Source organism: Thalia democratica, unplaced genomic scaffold (genome assembly GCF_965202585.1).
Source record: "Thalia democratica unplaced genomic scaffold, ktThaDemo2.hap1.1 HAP1_SCAFFOLD_1816, whole genome shotgun sequence".
NCBI lineage: Eukaryota > Metazoa > Chordata > Thaliacea > Salpida > Salpidae > Thalia > Thalia democratica.
The window spans coordinates 1-20,410 of NW_028140623.1; the positions used below are offsets into that span (position 1 = coordinate 1).

A 20,410-nucleotide genomic window follows, 5' to 3' on the forward strand; every position below is an offset into this window, starting at 1 on the left:
AATAAATGTATATGCACAAGACATTTTTATAACCAGAAATTTTATTTTAATAAAAATATGTTTTAAGTAAATAAAGTCAGTACTTTTTGTTGACTTTCGGCAGTAATCATGGATAAAAACTTGAAAATTTCACAAAAAAAACTCATAAAGTAGTGCTCACCTTTTTTTCTTCCACTCCTGGTGTTTCCTGTCTTCGACATCCTGAAGCTCTTTCGCTTTCTTCAGATCGTGTATCGCAAGTTGCCTTATTTCTATATTCCTCGCGTAATGACGCTCCTCTGAATTGTAAAAATACATAAATATGTGTTTAGTTATATATAATACTCGTTAAATTTGAGTAGTTTTGAGTTATGAAAAATTTTGGTTAAAAAAAAGTTAAATGACAATTAACTTAAAAACTAGTACTTGTATAAAGGAGCCTAAAATTCATCAAAATTTTAATGTTGACTAAGTAAAACCAATTTTAGTTTATGAGGTATTTTTATAAAATTAGTATTATCATAATTTAACTAAACTGTATACAACATTAAATAATCAAAATTTTATTTGTAAAACTCAGTTTCACCCTTTAAGGGATCTTCAGTTACAATTTAAATCTGAAAAATAAAAGTAAAACAAAACATGGAAGATACTAAAAAGTAAAACAAAACAAATTAATTAGAATATGTAACTTATGATATTTAGAAAGTTTTGAGTCTTAAAAATGAAAATTGTATATGCTAGAATTACTTAATAAATTAAAAACTTTTACTTAGGTATTGAATATAAAACTACTAAATTTAAAAATACAATCAGCTTAAAGTGAATAAATCAAATATTACTAAATGACTTACATATTACCATGAACAAAGGGATTTGAATTAAATTTATGACTTGATAAACTACTAGCTAGCTGGAGTTAAATTGAACTAATTTAAAATTGCATTGGAATTTACTTGTTTTGTTTTACTTTTTAGTATCTTCCATGTTTTGTTTTACTTTTATTTTTCAGATTTAAATTGTAACTGAAGATCCCTTAAAGGGTGAAACTGAGTTTTACAAATAAAATTTTGATTAATTAATGTTGTATATTTGTCTCCTTATTTTCAAATAAGTTGAGAACTATTTTTGTTTTAATTCAGAACCTCAAATATAAACTTAAACTAAACTGTTACAGATTTACTCAGAACTTAATAACATCCTTTGTTCAGGTTTGCCAAAAGTTTTTGAGAAAATTCTTCTAGGTTTTCTGAACTTCTTTTAGGTTTTCGAAAATACAGTTTTTGGGTCAATTTTTGGTATAAGTTCAAATTTAAGGTATATCTTGTACATAATAATAACATTTAAAATATACTTTAAAGCTACTTAAAATGTGTCTTTTAGTAAAAAAAAATATTGATAACAAAACTATATATAAATGATGGATATTTTGTATGGAATCTAACTTTTATTACTTTACATGTAAAAAATATTTAAAATAACAGGTTTTTCCAGGTTTTATAGTTATTTTTGTTCAAAATTCAAGGTTTTTTTTTCGAAATTTCTTAATTTCCTTGTTTTTCCAGTTTTTTTTTTAAGTTCCAGGTTTTTTGGCCACCCTGTGTATTAGACAAGTTATACTTAAAACAGAAAAGCTTGGTAGACTATTTATTCCATTTTTTATTAGTTATACTTAATGACAAATTAACTGTAAAAGTGAGTTTAAGAAGTTTACTTACTATTCTAACTTGTGCTCGTTTTTAAGCAGTTTATGAGTAGTGAATGTTTAAAAGTGAAGTATAAAGTATTAATTGTAGAAATTCTTTTGACAAACTTACATTTTTGTAACCATACAACTGTTGGTTTTTGCTAAAGTTTAGTCAAATTTTTGTTACAATACAACTACTACTTCCTATAATAGTACTACTAATTATGCTATTATAAGAAAAAACTACAACTTTTGTCTGATTGATTCAATGATAAAACTATTTATACTAATTAAATTAATCCGCAATAAACTTCAACTTGCACAAATAATATTGGTACCTCAATAGCACCTTACCACAAAAGTTTGTTTTATTACAACTCTGTATTTAATTTTTTCTGAACGTTTGTTCCATATGGAAACCAAGTTACTTGGTCTCTACTAATTGAATTAAAATAGATTAAACAAATTAATCAATCTTTTTGCTTTTTACATATCCGGTATTCAGTTATTTAAATTCAGAATTTATTGCCAAAATACTTTTGAAAAAATTAAATATATTCTAACACACAAGCTACTGGTGTAAATGTAAAGTTTGAAACCACAACATTATATCTAGTCTGAGTAAAAAATTAAACTTTATGATAAAGAATAGAAATTGTTGTCTTAATTTAAATGAAAACAACATAAATTTATATCGAAAATTTACATTTTATAATAACTTGTAACTTAAAGAAAGTTGTTTAATAAAATTAAGTAAGAAAGCCAAAACTGGTGTCTTATTATAAAAAAAAACAGTGTTTAAATAATAAAAAGTAATTTTTAACAATAGTAAGTTTTTATAAAAATTAGCTAGCGATTTATTTTCAAAGCAGTGACTTATTTATTTAAAAAAAATTAAAATTTTGTTATAACAATTAAAATGAAATTAAGACATAATTAGTAAATAATAAGTCAAACTGATACTTAAAAAAAGCATAATCAAATTATATTACTTATTTTTAACATTTTATCATCATGAAAAACGTAGCTTAATTGCAAAAAAAAAAAACTGTTTTAACAATAGGCTTTTTGTTTTATTTTTAGTTAAACGTAGCTTTAAATTCTCATCTTATCTCTTAATATTAAATATGTTCCTAAGTTTTATTTATCAATATATGTGTTATTGTGTTTTTTCTTTATTTAACGTTATATTTTATATATATAGTCAAGTAACGTAATATACTCAAAAATATAACTAAGCACAACAATAATAACTTTAAATAGACCTATCATATTTTTTACCTAAAACAAACTTGACTAATAATTAACTTGGCTTTTAACATTGTTAAAATCATACAAAATAATATTTTTCAATTTTTAGTTGACAATTATAAATATACAAATCATGACTATTTACTATGTTTCTTTTTTCAAAAGTGTATTCCTCTAACAGACTTATAGCTAACTAAGAAGTTTTTTTTTGTGCTGTCTTTTTACGTGATTTGCCACGCACAAAAAAATGGGCTAAGCGAAATTATAAAATTTTCACCCTATATACAGTATTTTTATCAATTTATATTTTTTAATAATGAGTCAAGGGATTTACATAGACTTCTAATCAGATTGAAGTAACATTGCACTAATAGTTGAATCTTTTAACTATTAGTAAAAATTCTAAAACAATATTTTTGAAGCAGATTTGCAGCAACGTACAGGGCTACATAACTGTTATTTTAAAAAATTTACAACAGAAACAAATTATTCAGTAGTGTTACTAACAACCAGCAACTGTTCTTAAGCTAAAAAATAATGCTGGGAAGAAAAATTAAAACTTATTTTATGTAAATATCAAATTATCAAAACTATTTTGTTAGATTTTTTTTAATAATTTGGTTTAAATTGATAAAAGTCAATATAAATATTTAAGAAACACAAAATACGCATGATTTAATCTTTAATAAAATGTAAATCATACAAATATAAATTATATTTAATATTTTAAAAAACTTTAAACAAATTATGATGATGCAAACAATAAAGTAGATAACTACAAACAAATAACAACAATAAAAAAACCTTCTTCTTTTTGAAGCCTCAATGCGAGTTCACCATCTTCTCTGACCTTGCAAACTGTGATTGCTAGAAATAAAATATTAATAATTTAAATTAAAAACTGTTTGAATTTAATAAAATAAACAGATAAGCTTATGTTCGTGCAAATACGTGAATGTAAAAACATGAATAAAAACTTTCAAAAATAGCTGTAAAGTTTATAAAATTAGTACATATTTAAATTATAACATTAAACCATTTCAAATTTTGAAAATAATACTTTATTTTAAATTGATTGTAACTTATTAAAATTACAAAATTTGAGCTTAAAAATTGTTTCCCACACAGATTTCAATGACAAATAGTTTATTTTCCAAACATAATTAATCAACGTATTTATATACGAAAGTTTATTTATTATAACAATATTTTAAAAAGGCTAAAAAATATTTCAGGTAAACTTTGCGTTAAATAAAAATAATTTACTTTCATTATGTCTGATTTACTAACAGCTAGGCATTCCATCACGACACATATAACATGAAATTAAAACGATCAAGTTAATAAACTTAAAATAGTTTCTTAAATATGTAAAGTTGTGTGTTCAAATTTGAGCTCACTTTTTAGTTTGTAAAACTTTTTATCATTTTTAACAGAAACAAATTACTTTTTGAAAACTCATACTATATAACAACTCTTATAATACTCGCTTTAGATTTTTTAAATTATCTTTTAGGTTTTCGCATAAATGAACAAAAAAGTATCTAGTTAATATTTAATTCTTATCTTAGTGGTTCTTCATATTCATGGATAAAACTAGATTATGTTAAAAAATAAATTTTATTTTTTCAAAAAGTGACGGACTTAAAAAAATTATTATTATGTATACTCTCGAATGATAGACTACAATCTTGTGGAACAAGTTTTTAAAAAATATTATCTGAACATCTAAATTCAATTCAAAATTAAAAGTTATATTAATAAAACAATGATTCACTCTTTTGAAAAAAATCAAACGAGATCATCCGTTGAATAAAATCTTATTCAAATAGAATCATTTTGAATAAAATTTAATTCAACTGATGATCTTGTTTGATTTAGTTCAAACGAGCAAAACATTGTTTTCTTAACAAAATTTAAAACTATGAATTGATCATTCTCCTAATCATAAAGTCAAAAACTTTTATTGTGATCTACAAAGTAAAAAGTACAGAACATCTAAATTGACTAATTCAACTAATGTGTTAACGCGTTTTGTGCACGGCACAAAAAATTATGAAATAGAATGCAACTTAATTTTAAGCGGCATCAAACCACAAACTGTATGAAATGCAGTTCAGACATCTCACCAAATTTTGATTTATATTCTACTTTTATTTTCTACGCGGTTTTCATGCAAATTTAAAGCAAAATTTTTTAACCAACCACTAGAATGTCGCATAACTTATAAAACTCATTCGTGACTGTTTTAATTTATGATTGATTAATAAGCACGGGTGTTTACAAGAAAACTGTTGATAAGTATTTTGATAATAAAAAGTACCTTTTTTTTTGAATTAATTTACTTCATAGTAATAATATTTACAAAACAATTAAATATACGTACCTTGGTCAACATCTAAAGAACTTTCGTCAATAGAATTCTCTGAGCGTAGATTATTTTTATTGTTGCCATTTAGATTTGAAGACATTATAAAACCTGAAAACAAGCACAAAATTTACCAGAAGATATATTAAACAACTAATTCAGGAATTTTCAAATAAAGAAATGTAGAATTGATATAGAAAAACTTTATAAGGAACATGACAAACAGTTTTAGGAAACTAGATAGCATATTTTAAAACTGGTTTTATAAAAGTTGAAATAAATTAATTTCGATCAAATTTTAAAAATGTTTTAAACCTTTATCATATAAAGTTTAGAAAACTTTAAAATAGTGAAATGTAAAAGAAGTTGTTAAATAAATTTAAATAAACTTTACGAAAACAAAATCTGTGCGTATTTTTCAACTTATAAATTAAATTAAGTGTCATTATAAATTGCATAAGTGCTTTCAAGTTTCAAACTTGAAAAATAAAATATTTTGAAATAACTAAAGTTTTGCAGCAAAGTAAACTTTCAGAAAGTGTATGTTGATAAAATGTATGGGAACTTTATTAATGACTCTTTAAAACTTTCAATAAAAATTTTTTTTTACAACGTAAATTTTAATATTAAAATTAAAAAGCAATTTAAACTGAAAATATTTTGAAATTTTTTTGACATGGCAATGCTATAAAACTTACAAGGCATAAGGCAGCTAAACTTAAAAACGGAAATAATAAAATAAAAAAGATTAAAAAGGATTTAAACGGTGCCTTTGTAATTACAGTCCAAAATAAACGAAAAATAAGTAAAATTTTAAAGAAAATGTTACAACGTAACAAATATAATTAATGATAAACTTGAAACTTATAGTAAACATTTTGGAGAGCTAAAACAAATTTGTTTTAAACAATAAAACCACTTAAATAAAACAATGTATTATAACTATTTAAAGAATGTCTACCATAAAAATTTGTAACTTTAAATTGTAATAACAATACTTTATTAAATTTAAAATTTTAACAAATCTAAAAGTATAAAAAAATTACTTTAAAAGTTTATTTTTATCTCAGTAGCAAAAACACTTTTTTTATTTACATTACTTTGTATGATAAAAATAAACAATAGAAAAGCCTATTTATTTTATATTAAAGTATCATTGTAATAACTTGAAGCTGATTTTTTTTATAAAAACAAAACTTTGTATTAATTCTCAATTTAAAAAACGCAAATATAGATTTTTAAACATTAAAGTAAAATGAGTTTTTACCTATTCGTAACCTAATGACTATTATTAATTTATAAAAAAAAAACTAATAATATATATATTTTTTCATTTTCCAAAATCTAAATTTATCATGTACTTTATTATTCTTTATTAAACAGATTATTAATGTGTCTACAGTTATATCTGAAAAACTTATATCAGTGTTCACATTTTTCACAAATTAGAACAAAACTTCTTGAAAGAAGTTCGAACTTCTTGAAAGTTCAAAATTCAGCCGAAGCCGCGCGGGTCTTGATGCAAATTGAAAGGCATGACTTCAGAATTAATCAAATTTCTGCTGGAAAAAACGTTTGAATAAACGAAGCTCTTGTCGCTAGTCAGTGGGCGGAACATCTCCTGAACTTCAAGTGTCCCTCCTGAAAACGAGTGCCTCCTTCCAGTTTCACTCCTGGGGGAAACCCTGTGAGAGGAATGAGATGTGATGTTGCTCAGCGATGAAGATTTTCTCAGCCGGTTGTTTTGCCTAGAAATTTTTATTGAGTGGATAAAAATTTACTGAGTTGTTTTGTAGAATTTATGAAATTAAAATTAGTAACCTAACGAAAAAGTTTTTGAAAAATATTATAAGCAACTAAAACATATCACTTTAAAACATTATAAAAAATTAGTGTAGTTTTTAAAATAACAAATTAGATCTCAAAAGGTGTGAAAATAATTTTAAAACATTAAAAACACGTTATAACTTTAACCGTTTGTGACACTTATTTTAAGCTCAAAGCTTAAAAGCCCAGCAAACGAGAAAATGGTAAAAACCTCAAACAAACTGAGCTGTCACCGAAATTCGAGCTGAAACATTCTACAAGATCAGGAGGTAGGGGATGTTGGGACATGTTGGGAAACTCTTCGTTCACAAACACCGAGTCTCGGAATACCTTGGAACTTTTGAAACTTCCAAACTGACTCAGTGACATCCAAGCAAGTTTTATCTCCCTTCTCAGTGAGTTCATTTTTCCTGCAATTTCACAAGCTTCATTTTATTTAAATAGATGGACAGTTGATTGAGAAATAGATGGACAGTTGATTGAGAGTTTGTATATATAACAGTTTATTAAACATAAAATAACTAAAATACTAGTTATACTTGTGTTGTAGTTTTTACCAGATTTGTATAGTATAACAAGTTGTCTGGTACTTTAAAATAACTGTATGTAAAAGTAAGAGCTAGAATGTGCATAAGAAAACGAATTAAGTCTAGATATGGACTTTAATTAATTTGTATAGCAGTGTAAATTTTTTTGAACTTCTATCTTAATAATTTGTGTTAAAATCACCTGAAGTGCTGTTTTTGTAATTTTTTCCAGGTGAGATAAATGTTGTTTCTTCAATTTCATTATTGTCTGCTTAAAAGAAATAAAACATCAAATTTAAGAAGTTTAAAAATTAAGTTTTAAAACAAAGTTTTAAAAGTATTTTATATATATAACAGTATTAGTTGAGAGCACTCCCAACATTTATTTAGTTATTATACTATATACTTTTTGACTCTCAAAAAGTATATAGTATAAAAACTAAATAAATGTTGGAGTGTTCTCAACAAATGAGAAATGGTATAATGTTAGTTGACGTTTATTTAATGCACTACAACTGTTTTTCTGTTAACATAGTTTGTAAGGTTTAGTTAAGCATATAAAAAAAAATGCAATCATATAGTATATATCAGCAATTAAAAACTAATCATACTGTTCAGTGATACGAAATAAACATAGTTTACAATTTATAATATTAAATAATATTCAAAAGTAAAATAAAAGTGATTAATATTAAGTTTTTAAGTCATAAAAGTGATTGGAACATATTTTTATATTTTTTTAAATACTTTAGTGCTTAAAAATCACGACAAAAACAAATTATAAAGACATGAATAAAAAACAGCACAAAAAAGGAAGTACACAAACAAGTTAAACTACAAATATTTATTTAAAGTTATAATTCAAAGTAAATTCTGAAGTAAGAAAATTGGAAATGTAGGTATATTGTTAGCCGTTCATTTCTTAAAACCGAAAACTTAAAAAATCTAAATAAAGTTCCAGAAAACATTAAAACATAACTTACTGAGATAAACTGGTAACTGGTATTGGTGTCTCTTCTTGTTACTGTTTTTAATTCGAAACATTTTTACAACTGATTTGAGAAACTCCTTGTTAGATATCATTATGTACGAAGGGGTAAAAAGCGGCCTGAAAAACAGTATTTCAAAAATCAGGTAATTAAATATTCAAAGTGTTTAAAAACTTACAATAGGTAGAAAAGAAGCGCAGCCCAAGTTTCAAATGGAACGTTAAATAAATTGTTTTCAATATCCAGTGTGTTCACAGACATCAATAGTATTGATGGTGTTGTTATCAGCAGTAAGATAGTGATAAACAACAACATTTTGAAAGCTCCCTGTTTTATGTTAGATATCAAGCTTTTATGTTTGGAGAAAAACTTTTATAATAATTTGAGCTGGTAAGTTTCGCTTACAAATAATTTACTTAAATTTATAATTGTTGTACAAGATTTGATCGTATCAAGTTTATTACTATTTAACTCTTTATCTAAGTCTTTTTTTGTTAACTTCTAGTTTGAAAACTATTTAACTTTTTAAAATCAAAAACTTCTTTTTCTTTATATTGCAAACTTTGTTTTATTAGGATAACTTAAAAAGTATATAAAAAGAAGTCAAGTTAAAAAAAAATAGTCAAGTTTAACTAGAATAGAAATATTTTAAAAATGCAATTTGTATAAACCTATATGATTACAAAATAAAAAATAAACATAACAAATAAAATACTTACATTTCTTAATTTGGTTTTACTTTCTTTATAAAGATACAGGGGACTTTTTAATTTTTCATTGTTTTGAATTTCATCTAAAGTTCCTGGTTTCAGTTTTTATTTTTTGTGAATTTATAAATTACAATTTACTAAAAAAATTATAGACCATATTTTATCACGAAAATCTTAAAGAATATTACAATAAAAATACTCATACAAACAAAAAAATAAAAAATATTGAGTTACTGCAATTATATTCTTATTTTATTTTTTTTGTTTGTGTTTTCTTATAATTATTGAGATTATGTTGTGTTATTTCTAAAAGTTCAACAAAAAGTTTTATTGATTGCTTTTAAAAATTATAACAATTTATGAATTAAGTTTTTCAAGAACTAACCAACAGCTATATTCTCATTGCTACATGATCTATTCTCAGAAGAGTTCAAGCTTTTTCTGCTTGAAAAGAAATTTGAATGAAAAGATTCACGCACAGGCTGTAAAAATATTTACAAAACTTATTATACAAATCGTTATTTTTACCATTGTTATCATTAAACAACATCAAACTATTCGTTTAGAACTTATAAAAGAAATACAGTTTGTTACAAGATTTATAATAAAAATTACATAAATTATTTTATTACTACTAAAAATAATACTATTGTTTTACTAAAAACATAATGGTAGATTTTTTTATCATTAAACAAAAAATAAAAAGTTATCAGCCTAAAAAATCATACAATTTCCTTGTTTTAGAAGCGCACATTCGTAATGACAATTTAATAAAAATAAAACAGTAACACATACCACTTTGTATATTTACATAAACTAAATAATTTTGTACTGTTATATAACACTTACAAAAAAACATACCTAATGATAACAGTAAATAAAGTAAACTAACAAATAAGAGTTAAGACCCTACCAGTAAATTAAGTTCTACTTGAAAAACAATTCAGTTATTTTTAATTAAATAGATATAGAGTAAACTAAAAACAGTTTTTTCAGCAAACAAAAAAATAATAATAAGCATTTTGTTTTTCAGAAACTAAATATTAACTTTTTTTTTTGCAAAAATAACATGCTTTAGTTTTTCTTACCTTTTCATAACATTGCATTTCAAGTTATGAGTTCAGTTTTTACTAGCAATTTTCTTCTAAGATATTTTAAACTAAAAGTTTATTAATTTTTGTTGGAACTAAACATTAGTAATAAGTTTTACTTCTACATTTTGTGACATAACATTATCATAAAATACTAGTTTAGCTTTTACTTTCTGTACTTGTATATGTTTTTCATACACTTTAAAGAAGCAGCAAACATTCAAAAGCGTTTTTAAATATTTGTTAGTTTCTTATACTTTATTAACTACCGAGTGTGGCAATGTTCGATTCAAAGAAAAACTTTTTGAAGGTCGAGAATTTTTTAGGGGAGGTTGTGCTGTTTTCTCCATTTCTAAGGTATAATAAACATTTATGATTATTATGTTGAAAAAATATATATATTTTAGTTGTTGTTAAAATATTAAGTAAAAATGGTTAAAATGTCTAATTAAAAAAACTTAGGTATAGTACTTTAACCAAGGTTATTTAAAACTATAACTTTAAAAACATTTTTTTTTTCATATTTAGTTTATTTTTTACATAATTAGATGAGCTACTTGTTAATTTTTACCGCTTCTAAAAATTCAAAGTAGCTTTTGAGATATAAGCAATCAAATTTAAACCATTCAATAGGTTCTTTATGGGAGGGGCAAAATATAAGGGCAAAAATAGACTACTTCACTAAAATACTATCTCATCCTTCAGTGATTTGAGCAATTGTTTTAAAAATGTTTTAAAGTAATCTTTAAAAAATTTTGAACAGCTTTTATGAAACAAACTTTTTAATTAAAAAAAAATATATTAAAAATAACAAAAAAAACTTTTTTTTTTGGTCATGAATCTTTTGTATGATTCTTTTTCAAAAATCTGCTTCGTACAAAGTTGTCTGTAATACTAAAAGTACATTGCCTGAACTTTTGAATTAAATTGCTTTAGAAATTGCATTGCATTGAAAATTTTCAATTGCATACGATTGTATTGGAATTTTTTTTTACAAAACTTGATACATCTCAAAAGTTAATTGAAATTCTTTTAATCTGTTAAAAATTATTTTATAGTTTATACTCTACGCTTTGAAATTAGAGGCAATGTTATTTTCTGCAAAAAAAAATGTTGGATTTTCTCAATGCCCTTAATACATAATTTAATTATGTGAATAAGTTTCAATTTTTTTATTATTTAAATAAACTCATAGTACTTATTACTTTCTTTAATATAATCAGAAATAACTTCTTAAAGAAAAACACTAGTTAGAGTTAGTCTAATAATTAACTTTATTAAAATTATTTTCATTGAGCTAAAACAGAGTTAGCTAAAATGTTTATTCAAGTAAGAATATACAATTGTTCAAAATGAGATTTTTCAGTTAAATTATTGAAGTTTTAAAATTTGTTTAATGTTAAAACTAGCTACCTAAGTTTATTAGAACAAATTGTAATAAGAAATTAAATGCCTTGTCTACATCTGAAACAGACTTATTTCAAACATGATTAATAATATTAACAATTTTAAAAAACTTAAAACTTTAATAATTTAAATAAAAAAACAAATGCAAAAAAAAAAATAAAAAGTTAATGTGACTTTTTATATCGTAAAAAATACTCTGAAAAGAAAACTTATTTTATTACTTATAAATATATAGATATATATGTACATAAAACATCACTAAAAATATGAAAAAGTCTGTTCGCATAGATGCTAAGTTTTAAAGTTCAATTTTCGGAACACTATAATTGAATTTTAAAATTTTCAAATGAATTTATTTTAAGCGTCTTTGTGAATTCAAAAAAAAAAAAAATTATTTAAAACTAATATTAAAGTTTTACTTATAATTATGTAAATAAGTAAAAAACAATGAACTTTTAAATAAGTTTTCAGATGATAGATAAAAACTATAAACAGAAAACTTACAATTATAATAAACATAAATCAAAAACTAAAAAAATAAACATACTTGTAATGAAAGGGCTAATGTTTGATGATCTTCCATAACCACTATAAAATATATAAGTTGTTATTTAAGAAAAGAAACAAAACTCTGAGATACATTAAAAATATTCTGTTTATTCAAAAAAATTTATAAAAAGCATCTATAGCAAAGAGAATCATTAGAGTTTATACGTTTTTTTTTCTTTAGTTACACTTATTGTAGATACATTTGTTAACACTTTATATGAAATAAAATAAGATTTATTAGTTTATAAAAAATCGATAAAATTATGTTAAGGTTAACAATGCTTTAATCTAGTATAGTTATTAGTAGTTATTAAAGCAAAAAAAGTTGTTATTTACAAAATTGTCATACAAAACATAGTAAAAATTACCTCACATTGGTCATCAAAGTGTCAAACCCATTTAAAGTGTTGGTCTGTTCCGTCCAAATTCTTTTCAGTTTGTTTAACTTATAAAAGTAAAAAAACGCTCCGAAAAAAACCATCATCGAAATAGGTATTAAATAGGAAACTATAACCTGTTTAATTACAAAACTATTTAAGAACTAAGTAATAATAAACTAAAAAAATAGGTAAATAACTGATATACTAATACAGCAGATTTTAAATCAGTTACTTTAATCGAACTACTTTATTCTCTTCTCATACTTTTTGACTAATTAGAGTTTTTTTATGAATTTTAAACAAACAGCAGTACTCTTAGAAATAACTAAATAAGCTATATAATAGAAATATTACTAGAACTTTATGTCAGAAGAACTCAAAGTTAATAAATTTATTTGTTTTAAATTAAACCAACATTTTTTATACAGAAATTAAAATTGGCTCTTATTTCGAAGCTTAGAGTATATACTATATGATAAATTTTACAGAATAAAAAAGTTTCAATTAACTTTTTAGATAAAACAAGTTTTGTAAAAAATTTCCAATACAATCGCATGGAATTGAAAATTTTTAAGGGTAATATTATTGAAATTTTGAAAAAACTACCAAAAATTAAAGCAATTCAAAGAAAAACGAACTTCTCAGTATTACAAACAACTTGTAAAAAGCGGATTTTTTATTAAGTCATAAAAAATTAATGACCAAAATATTAAAAAAATATTTTTTTTATATTTAAAAGAATTTTATTTTTGAAAAACTAAAAACTTGTTTCCTACAAGTTGTTTGAAAATTATAAAAGATTACTCTAAAAAAGTTTTGAAATAATTGCTCAAAAACTGAAGGAGGAGATATATTTTTTGTGAAATGGTCTATTTTTGACCTTTTAGTTTTCGCCTCCCATAAGGAACCTATTGGCTGCTCTAACTTTGATCGTTTATACCTCAAAAGTTACTTTGAATTTAGACAAATGGTAAAAAAGTAACAAGTAGCTTATCTAATTATGTGAAAAATAAGACTAAATTTGAAAAAAAAAGAGTTTTACCTCTTATATGCTCTTAAATATGTTTTATAATAATTAAAACTCAGTAAAACTAAAATTATAATACTTTTATTTTATGTAATGGTTATTTAATATCTGATCTATACATACTTTTATTTATAAAATTTATTTAGAATTTCATTTAAATAAAGTATAAAATTTATTGGTTTTCTAAGTAAAATGACAACCCTGATACTAAGTAAATAAAACTTTTGAAGGATATATTAATTTATAATTGTCCTTATAAATAGCATTTTTTACAGAAAAAAAATTAACATTTAAAATCCAAAACATGAGCATATAGCTCTTGGAAGTTAATTAAAACACTAACCCACAGTAAACTTAAAGGTTTGTATTGAACCCAGTTAGGTATGCAACTAAAGTAAACAGGAGAAAACACATAGGCATCTTTAAGAACAATAAAAGGTACCGATGCAAGTACAAACTGAAACAGCCAAACAATCAAGATGAGATGCTTGGATTCAACATAACAAGATGTAGTCCGCGATGTGTTCATATACAGAAACCTATCATTGTAATTGTATTTGAACTACTCACAATATTTATAAATTGTTTAGTTTCTTAATTAAAGTTTGCATAACTAAATACAAAGAAAAAAAACAATAAAATAATTTTAAAACAAACTAAGTTAAGCTTATATATACTATGTCAACACTTCTTTTACTAAAAAATGTTAGTAAGAAAAAAAAATTATCATAAATCAGTCTCACTTAATAAAACTATAACTTAAATTGTTTTTTTAAAACAAAATATAATTTCAATGCAAAGACTAATTATAATTTATATTAAAATACTGAAAGTCACTGTCTGTTAACTTAAATGTTTTATTTTTAGTTAAACAACTTACTTATTGAACTAACTTTTGCAACAGGCTGACTGATATGTTACCCATAACACCACCAAAATACACACAAGATAAGTAGCCACTTATTTTGCAGTAAGCACCACCAAATGTCCATTTTCTTGTAAAGCAAGTGACAACCTCAACTGACAGTATTGTTACTGTGTATATAAAGGAAGATAGCAGAAGACTGAGTGACAATATATTGAGGCGCTTGTATGAACGTGAGAATCTGTATAAAAAAAAGCATTATGTTTATAAAATTCACATTTAAAAGTAATAACACAATTAATTATTGTAATCTAAAAACTAGAAAATACAATAACTTATAACTAGTGCCATTTTAAGCTACCTTTCCTAGGCTAAAACTTTATTGTCTACTGTGAATGGCTAATTGAAAGTAATATACATAAATTAGAACCACAATAAAACAGTATAATTAAAACTAAAGAACATACCTACAAATTTTTAGTTGTCAATATAATTTTACTTTGTATTAAAAGACAAATGGTGTTAACACTTTTAAAACCTTAAAAAAAATTATTTGGAAGAAAAATTTCAAAGTTATCAATAAATCAATACAAAAATTTAATAGTATTATCAGGATAAAACGTTAAAAAAATGTTTGCAAAGTTTTATTTGTTTATACAATAACTGTTTGTATAAGAAGTCAAACTTTTTTAGCTTACAACTTAAAAAAGTAACTGTGCATAGGGTATATAATAACTGTATATAGGGTATGAAGTACTTTGATGATGTTTGCTAAACACAATTTAACATATGACTCAGACGTTGTTTGGCTTCATTAATAAGAATATTAGAAAATATTCATAAATAAAAGGTCTGCATCCCAAAAAACTGATTTAAACCCCAAAAATCACATATCAATAAATTTGTTGAACTAAATAGTAATAAAGTCACTTATACATGCCCTATACCAGCGGTTCTTAACCTTTTTTCATTTGTTACCCTTTTTTGGAAGGTTATTTACCCCCAATTTACAAAAAAGTGTTAAATTTTCAGGAAAAAAAAAGGTTTTTTGAACTTTAAGCTTATTAAATATAAAAAATTGTTAAATGAACAGTTAAACGTTCATTAAATTTGTTAAACAGTAAAAAAAACAGTTAAATGAAAACATATAAATTAAAAAGAAAATTAATAAACATTAATTTACATAGCTTGTATTAAAAAAAATTACCCCCTATAACAAGGGAATTTATCCCAAGGGTTAAATTTACCCCAGGTTAAGAATTGCGCAGCCCTAGACTTATAATTTATATCTTTAATGAACACTTATACTTAAAAGCATACATTTAGGGACTTTCAACTGCTTTTGATATTTTATGACGTCATAATCACACAAATTATGCAAACTTTGTCAGTAAAATGGTAAAATTTTTTGATTTTGTATGTCAAATGTGTTGAGTCAAACTACTAGAAAGATATTACTGTTTTGATGTCATTTCAATTGCATGTTGATATAAAAATATATAAATGAATAAAATATATGAATGTAATATACATTCTAAATCACTTTCAGTATTTAGATGTTATGATTATTTAGAGCACTTAACTAAGAGTATAAGAATTAGACCTATATATAATAAGAAGTGCATGTAATTTTATTGTACAAATACAGGATACTCCGGGTATTTTAAATTATATAAAATCTTAGGGAAACTCAGGTTATTCTGAATTTTTGTCAACTTCTGAGTTGTACTATAAAATTCTTAACACAATGTGTCTCAAGCTAATAAAGTTTTTGATTGCTAAACATGTAGTAAATATGTATTTGAAAGTTTCGTTTGTTGAATCCAACACATGCTACTGAACTTATTAAGTAATGATGAACTGAATGGTCTCCCAATCAGTAAGTTAAAGTCTGAAAGGCACCTTGCCATTTGGAAAGCAGTGTCAAAGTTTAGGAACCTATGCTTCACAGCAAAAGGGATAAAAATGACTGTAAATTACTTAAATCTGATTCTTTTAAAACTAAACATAAAAAATTTAATAATAAAGTTGTTAAATTTCAAAATAATTGGAGCAAAAGTCGTTAGCAGAACAAAAAATTTAAAGCTCAAAAAGATAAAGAAAAGTTGTAAAAAGGAAAGAAAGAAATTAATTACGTGCAGAAGTTTCTCAAACTGTGTAAAAGTTGGGGTGGGCCTGTAGTGAAAGTGGAAGAGCTGCATTTTATGTTAAAATTTTAATCTGATCAAAATGAAGTGGTTGTTTGTAATAAGTTTATTAACTGTAGAGAATCAAATCTAAAGTCTTAAAAAATCCAGAACTTTTTAAGTAAGTGGTTATACCCATGAGGAAACTTTTAAACTTATGTGCTCTTGTTGCAGTAGAATGTAGATGATGAGTGCTCTCTGTGTTATTTACCAACAAACGCTGATGCATTATTGATTGTAGGGGCTTTTTTTTTTGAATATACCAAAATAAATAAATGAATATGTTGTGGTAGGCTATTATTATGCTGATGGATCATCAGACACATAGCATGTTGCTACTTGTGAAGGTAAAAATGATGATGAGACTTACAAGATGGACCACCTCATGAGAATTCAAGATAGAAGAAATTTGAAGAAACACCCACCTAAACGTGATTTGCTGAACTTGCATTTAGATTATATTCTTAATTGTATATTGATGGGGAATAAAATTTTTCTAATGAAAGATCTTTTACTTTTCATTGAGAAATCATATCCAAATAGAACTATTAGTAGAAGGTAGTTTTTTAAAGACAGTTAAGGCCATAGGGGGGGGGGTCCGACTTTTTTTTTTACAAAAAATAACTTTGGTTTTTATATGAAAGCTTTAAATACAAACTACAAGCCTGTTTTTATAGAATTCAAAAATATAATTTAATTTTTGAGATATTTTATTTTTTTGTAAAAAGTTTCCGATACAAACGTATGGACCCAAATTTTTTGGGGTCAATTTTCTCGGAAATTTAAAAATTCACTAAAAACCTATCTCCTCCTTCATTTTTTGACCTAGAGACTTCAAATTTTTAGGAAATGTTCCTTTTAATATTTTGAAGAATCTGAATGTTGGAATTTTTGAAATTTTGAAAAATGAAAATTTTATCCACAAAAAACTAAAAAAAAGGGTAGTTTTTTGACAATAATTTTTTTTTTACTCAAAATTAAAAAAAATCCTACAATAGATCTCTTTAAAGTTTAATGATACACATTCTGTAAAAATTTGAGAAAGATTACTCAAAAAATGAAGGAGGAGATAGATTTTTAGTGAATTAGTCTTTTTTCGCATTTTTAGTTTTCGCCTTCCATAAGGAACCTATTGAACGCCTTTTCTTTGATCGCTTATATCTCAAAAGTTACTTTGAGTTTTTTTAAGCAGTTAAAAGTGTCTGATAGCTCAGATTAAATTCTACAAAATAAGATCAAGTTGTAAAAAACAAAGTGGACCCCCCCCCCCCCCTATGGCCTTAAATGATATTTTTTTGTATTTTTGTGGGTATTATGTTTACCTAATTATTATAAACAGAACATTAGGTTTTATCAATCGTGTTACAGTATTTCTATAGCACAGTAACAGTATTTGCATTGTGTTCAAAGTACAGACCCAACCGGCAGTGCGTACCTAGGAAATTTTGGTCTTTAATTACCTACATTTTGTTTTTTATATACATGTTAAAAGTAAGAAAAGTTTAAAAAATATTTTTAAAGCTAGACCTCCCAAAAAACCTTTTAGCATAGAAACATAACAAATTTGTTGAGAATATTTCATAAGTCCTAAGTATTTATATGTATATGTATTTATATGTAACAAAAGGGTTGATCATGTCAATTCAATCATCAGACCACAAGTTTCGGTAAACTGAGTTTACCAAAACTTGTGGTCTGATGATAGAATTGGCATGATCAATCCTTTTGTTAAATTTTAGCTTGTCTCACAGCAAACAAAAGTCCGGACTTCTGTTCTGCAGACTTTTGCCGATGTTTTTTGTTGATTGTATTTATATGTAAGTATACTTATATTTATATTCACCCCACTAAGTTGTTTTATCTTGCATTACTTGTAACTTAAAAAAATACTCATAAATAATTTCAAATTTTAAATCAATAAAGATCTATGAAAACATTAGTTATGCTTTTATTAAATTGTGTTTATTCAAAAAAGCAAGCTTGGGGTTACAAAATTTTATCTCTGCTTTTTTATTATTTAGCAGTTTTTGCATTTTAACTGGTTGTCTTGGTAGAAAACACAACAGTAAATGATAAAATGTTGTGGTACTCATAGTGTGGTTTCCACAGTCAATATTAACAGTCATGGATTTAAGAAATAGTGCTTAACGGTTTTATTAACATTATAAGTTCATTTGTTATTAATTTTTTACATTTATGTTTTGTAATTGGATATGTAAATGTTAATTGCACTGTTCATTATTTTTGTATATTTAAATTTTGTATAATATTTTAAGTAACTTTTATTCCTATGTTTTTATTAGGGGGTACTCAAATATAAATTGCATTTTTGTTAACTTTGTTAAGTAAATAAACTGTAAAACTTTGTTATAAATATTTGATTTGATTTACAACTTGTAAGTTCATAAACATTTCTGTAGTTCCATTAGTTTAAGTTTTTTAAATATAGTACAGAACAGTTTATTTTAAGATATAATACTTTATTATACACACTTTTAGGTTTTTTTTAACAAAAAAACTTTAGAACATAGAGTTTTTGGCTTAGAAGTTCATACAATGCAGTAGTTTGTATCCAGGAATTGCATACCTAGGTGGCAGGTTACTGTATATTTTCAAAAGTATCAGTCATTTTGCAGTAATGTTAAGTGTTAATACTAAACAAAAATAAATGGTACAGTGCAATGTTCGTTTTATTTTGCAATATTCTTTATTTTGTTCTTGAGATTGACTTGGTGGATTTTGATTGGGTCAAATTTAAAAACAGGTGGATTTTTATTGCAGGTGAATTTTGAAGAACGTGTCCCATCTTGAAATAATCTGAGATTTTTTTACACCATCAGACAATAAGCACTAAACTTCACAATTATCAAAAACAGTTTATGCAACAGTTTGGGACCTAGTTTTGTCCTTATAAGAATTTATCAGCAATACATATGTTGTTGGTGATCATGCAGTGCATTATCTAGTGCCACTTATTAACACTGAGTTATTTATTTTTATACAACATATATATCTAAAGGAAATAGATGAAAAATATTAACAAAAACGTTTAAAAAACCTCTTATTTTGAGCTATCACTAGCAATCCTATCATGAAGCTAAAAACAAACACAACAGAAATCCAAACACATTTTAATATATCCAAGTTGGAAAAGTTAGAAAACTCATCCATACTTTTCTAAACCAGTGTACATAGAAGTCAATTTTGTATTGATTAAATTTAAACAAAATTTGTAATCACTGGAATAAGTTTTTCATGGTTCCAATTCTTAAACATTTGTTTTTTTTTCTAAATTTAATTATTCTTTTCTCTTATGAGAAATTTCTCTTTAAGTGCTTTTACTAATGCATAAGCTAAATTTGTATAAGAGGAGCATTACTAAAAATTAATGAAGCATGCAAAGCTTGGATAAATACTTAAAGCTTATTCGTCAATGTTAATTGTGTTTGAGCCGTGGTATTAAAGTTTTTAAATTAAAGTGACAAGACGATTAACAAGGTCTGCTTACATGAAAGTTTTGCAATTGATTTTAAACTAGTAAACTACTAACATACTAATTAAGATAAT

At 24.4% G+C, this 20,410-nt stretch overlaps 1 protein-coding gene across 1 annotated transcript; it reads right to left on the reverse strand.

Moving 5' to 3' along the window:
- Positions 1-6,780: 6,780 nt before the first annotated feature.
- Positions 6,781-20,067, reverse strand: LOC145848885 (uncharacterized). The gene is made up of 13 exons (XM_082954091.1): positions 19,902-20,067; positions 14,686-14,898; positions 14,136-14,331; positions 12,754-12,899; positions 12,384-12,424; positions 10,699-10,781; positions 9,724-9,820; positions 9,348-9,430; positions 8,807-8,955; positions 8,623-8,747; positions 7,842-7,910; positions 7,324-7,522; positions 6,781-7,033 (listed from the first exon to the last, which is right to left on the reverse strand). The coding sequence occupies exons 1-13, from the start codon at positions 20,012-20,014 to the stop codon at positions 6,781-6,783; spliced, it is 1,767 nt and encodes a 588-aa protein (XP_082810217.1). The 5' UTR covers positions 20,015-20,067.
- Positions 20,068-20,410: the final 343 nt, after the last annotated feature.

Coding starts and splice junctions, on each gene's coding strand:
- LOC145848885 (XM_082954091.1), bottom strand. CDS start 20,014: ATGGATGAGTTTTCTAACTTTTCCAACTTGGATATATTAAAATGTGTT. Junction 14,332..14,685: donor TCAGTCAGCCTGTTGCAAAA/GTTAGTTCAATA, acceptor TTACAATGATAG/GTTTCTGTATATGAACACAT. Junction 9,431..9,723: donor CAATGAGAATATAGCTGTTG/GTTAGTTCTTGA, acceptor AACTGAAACCAG/GAACTTTAGATGAAATTCAA.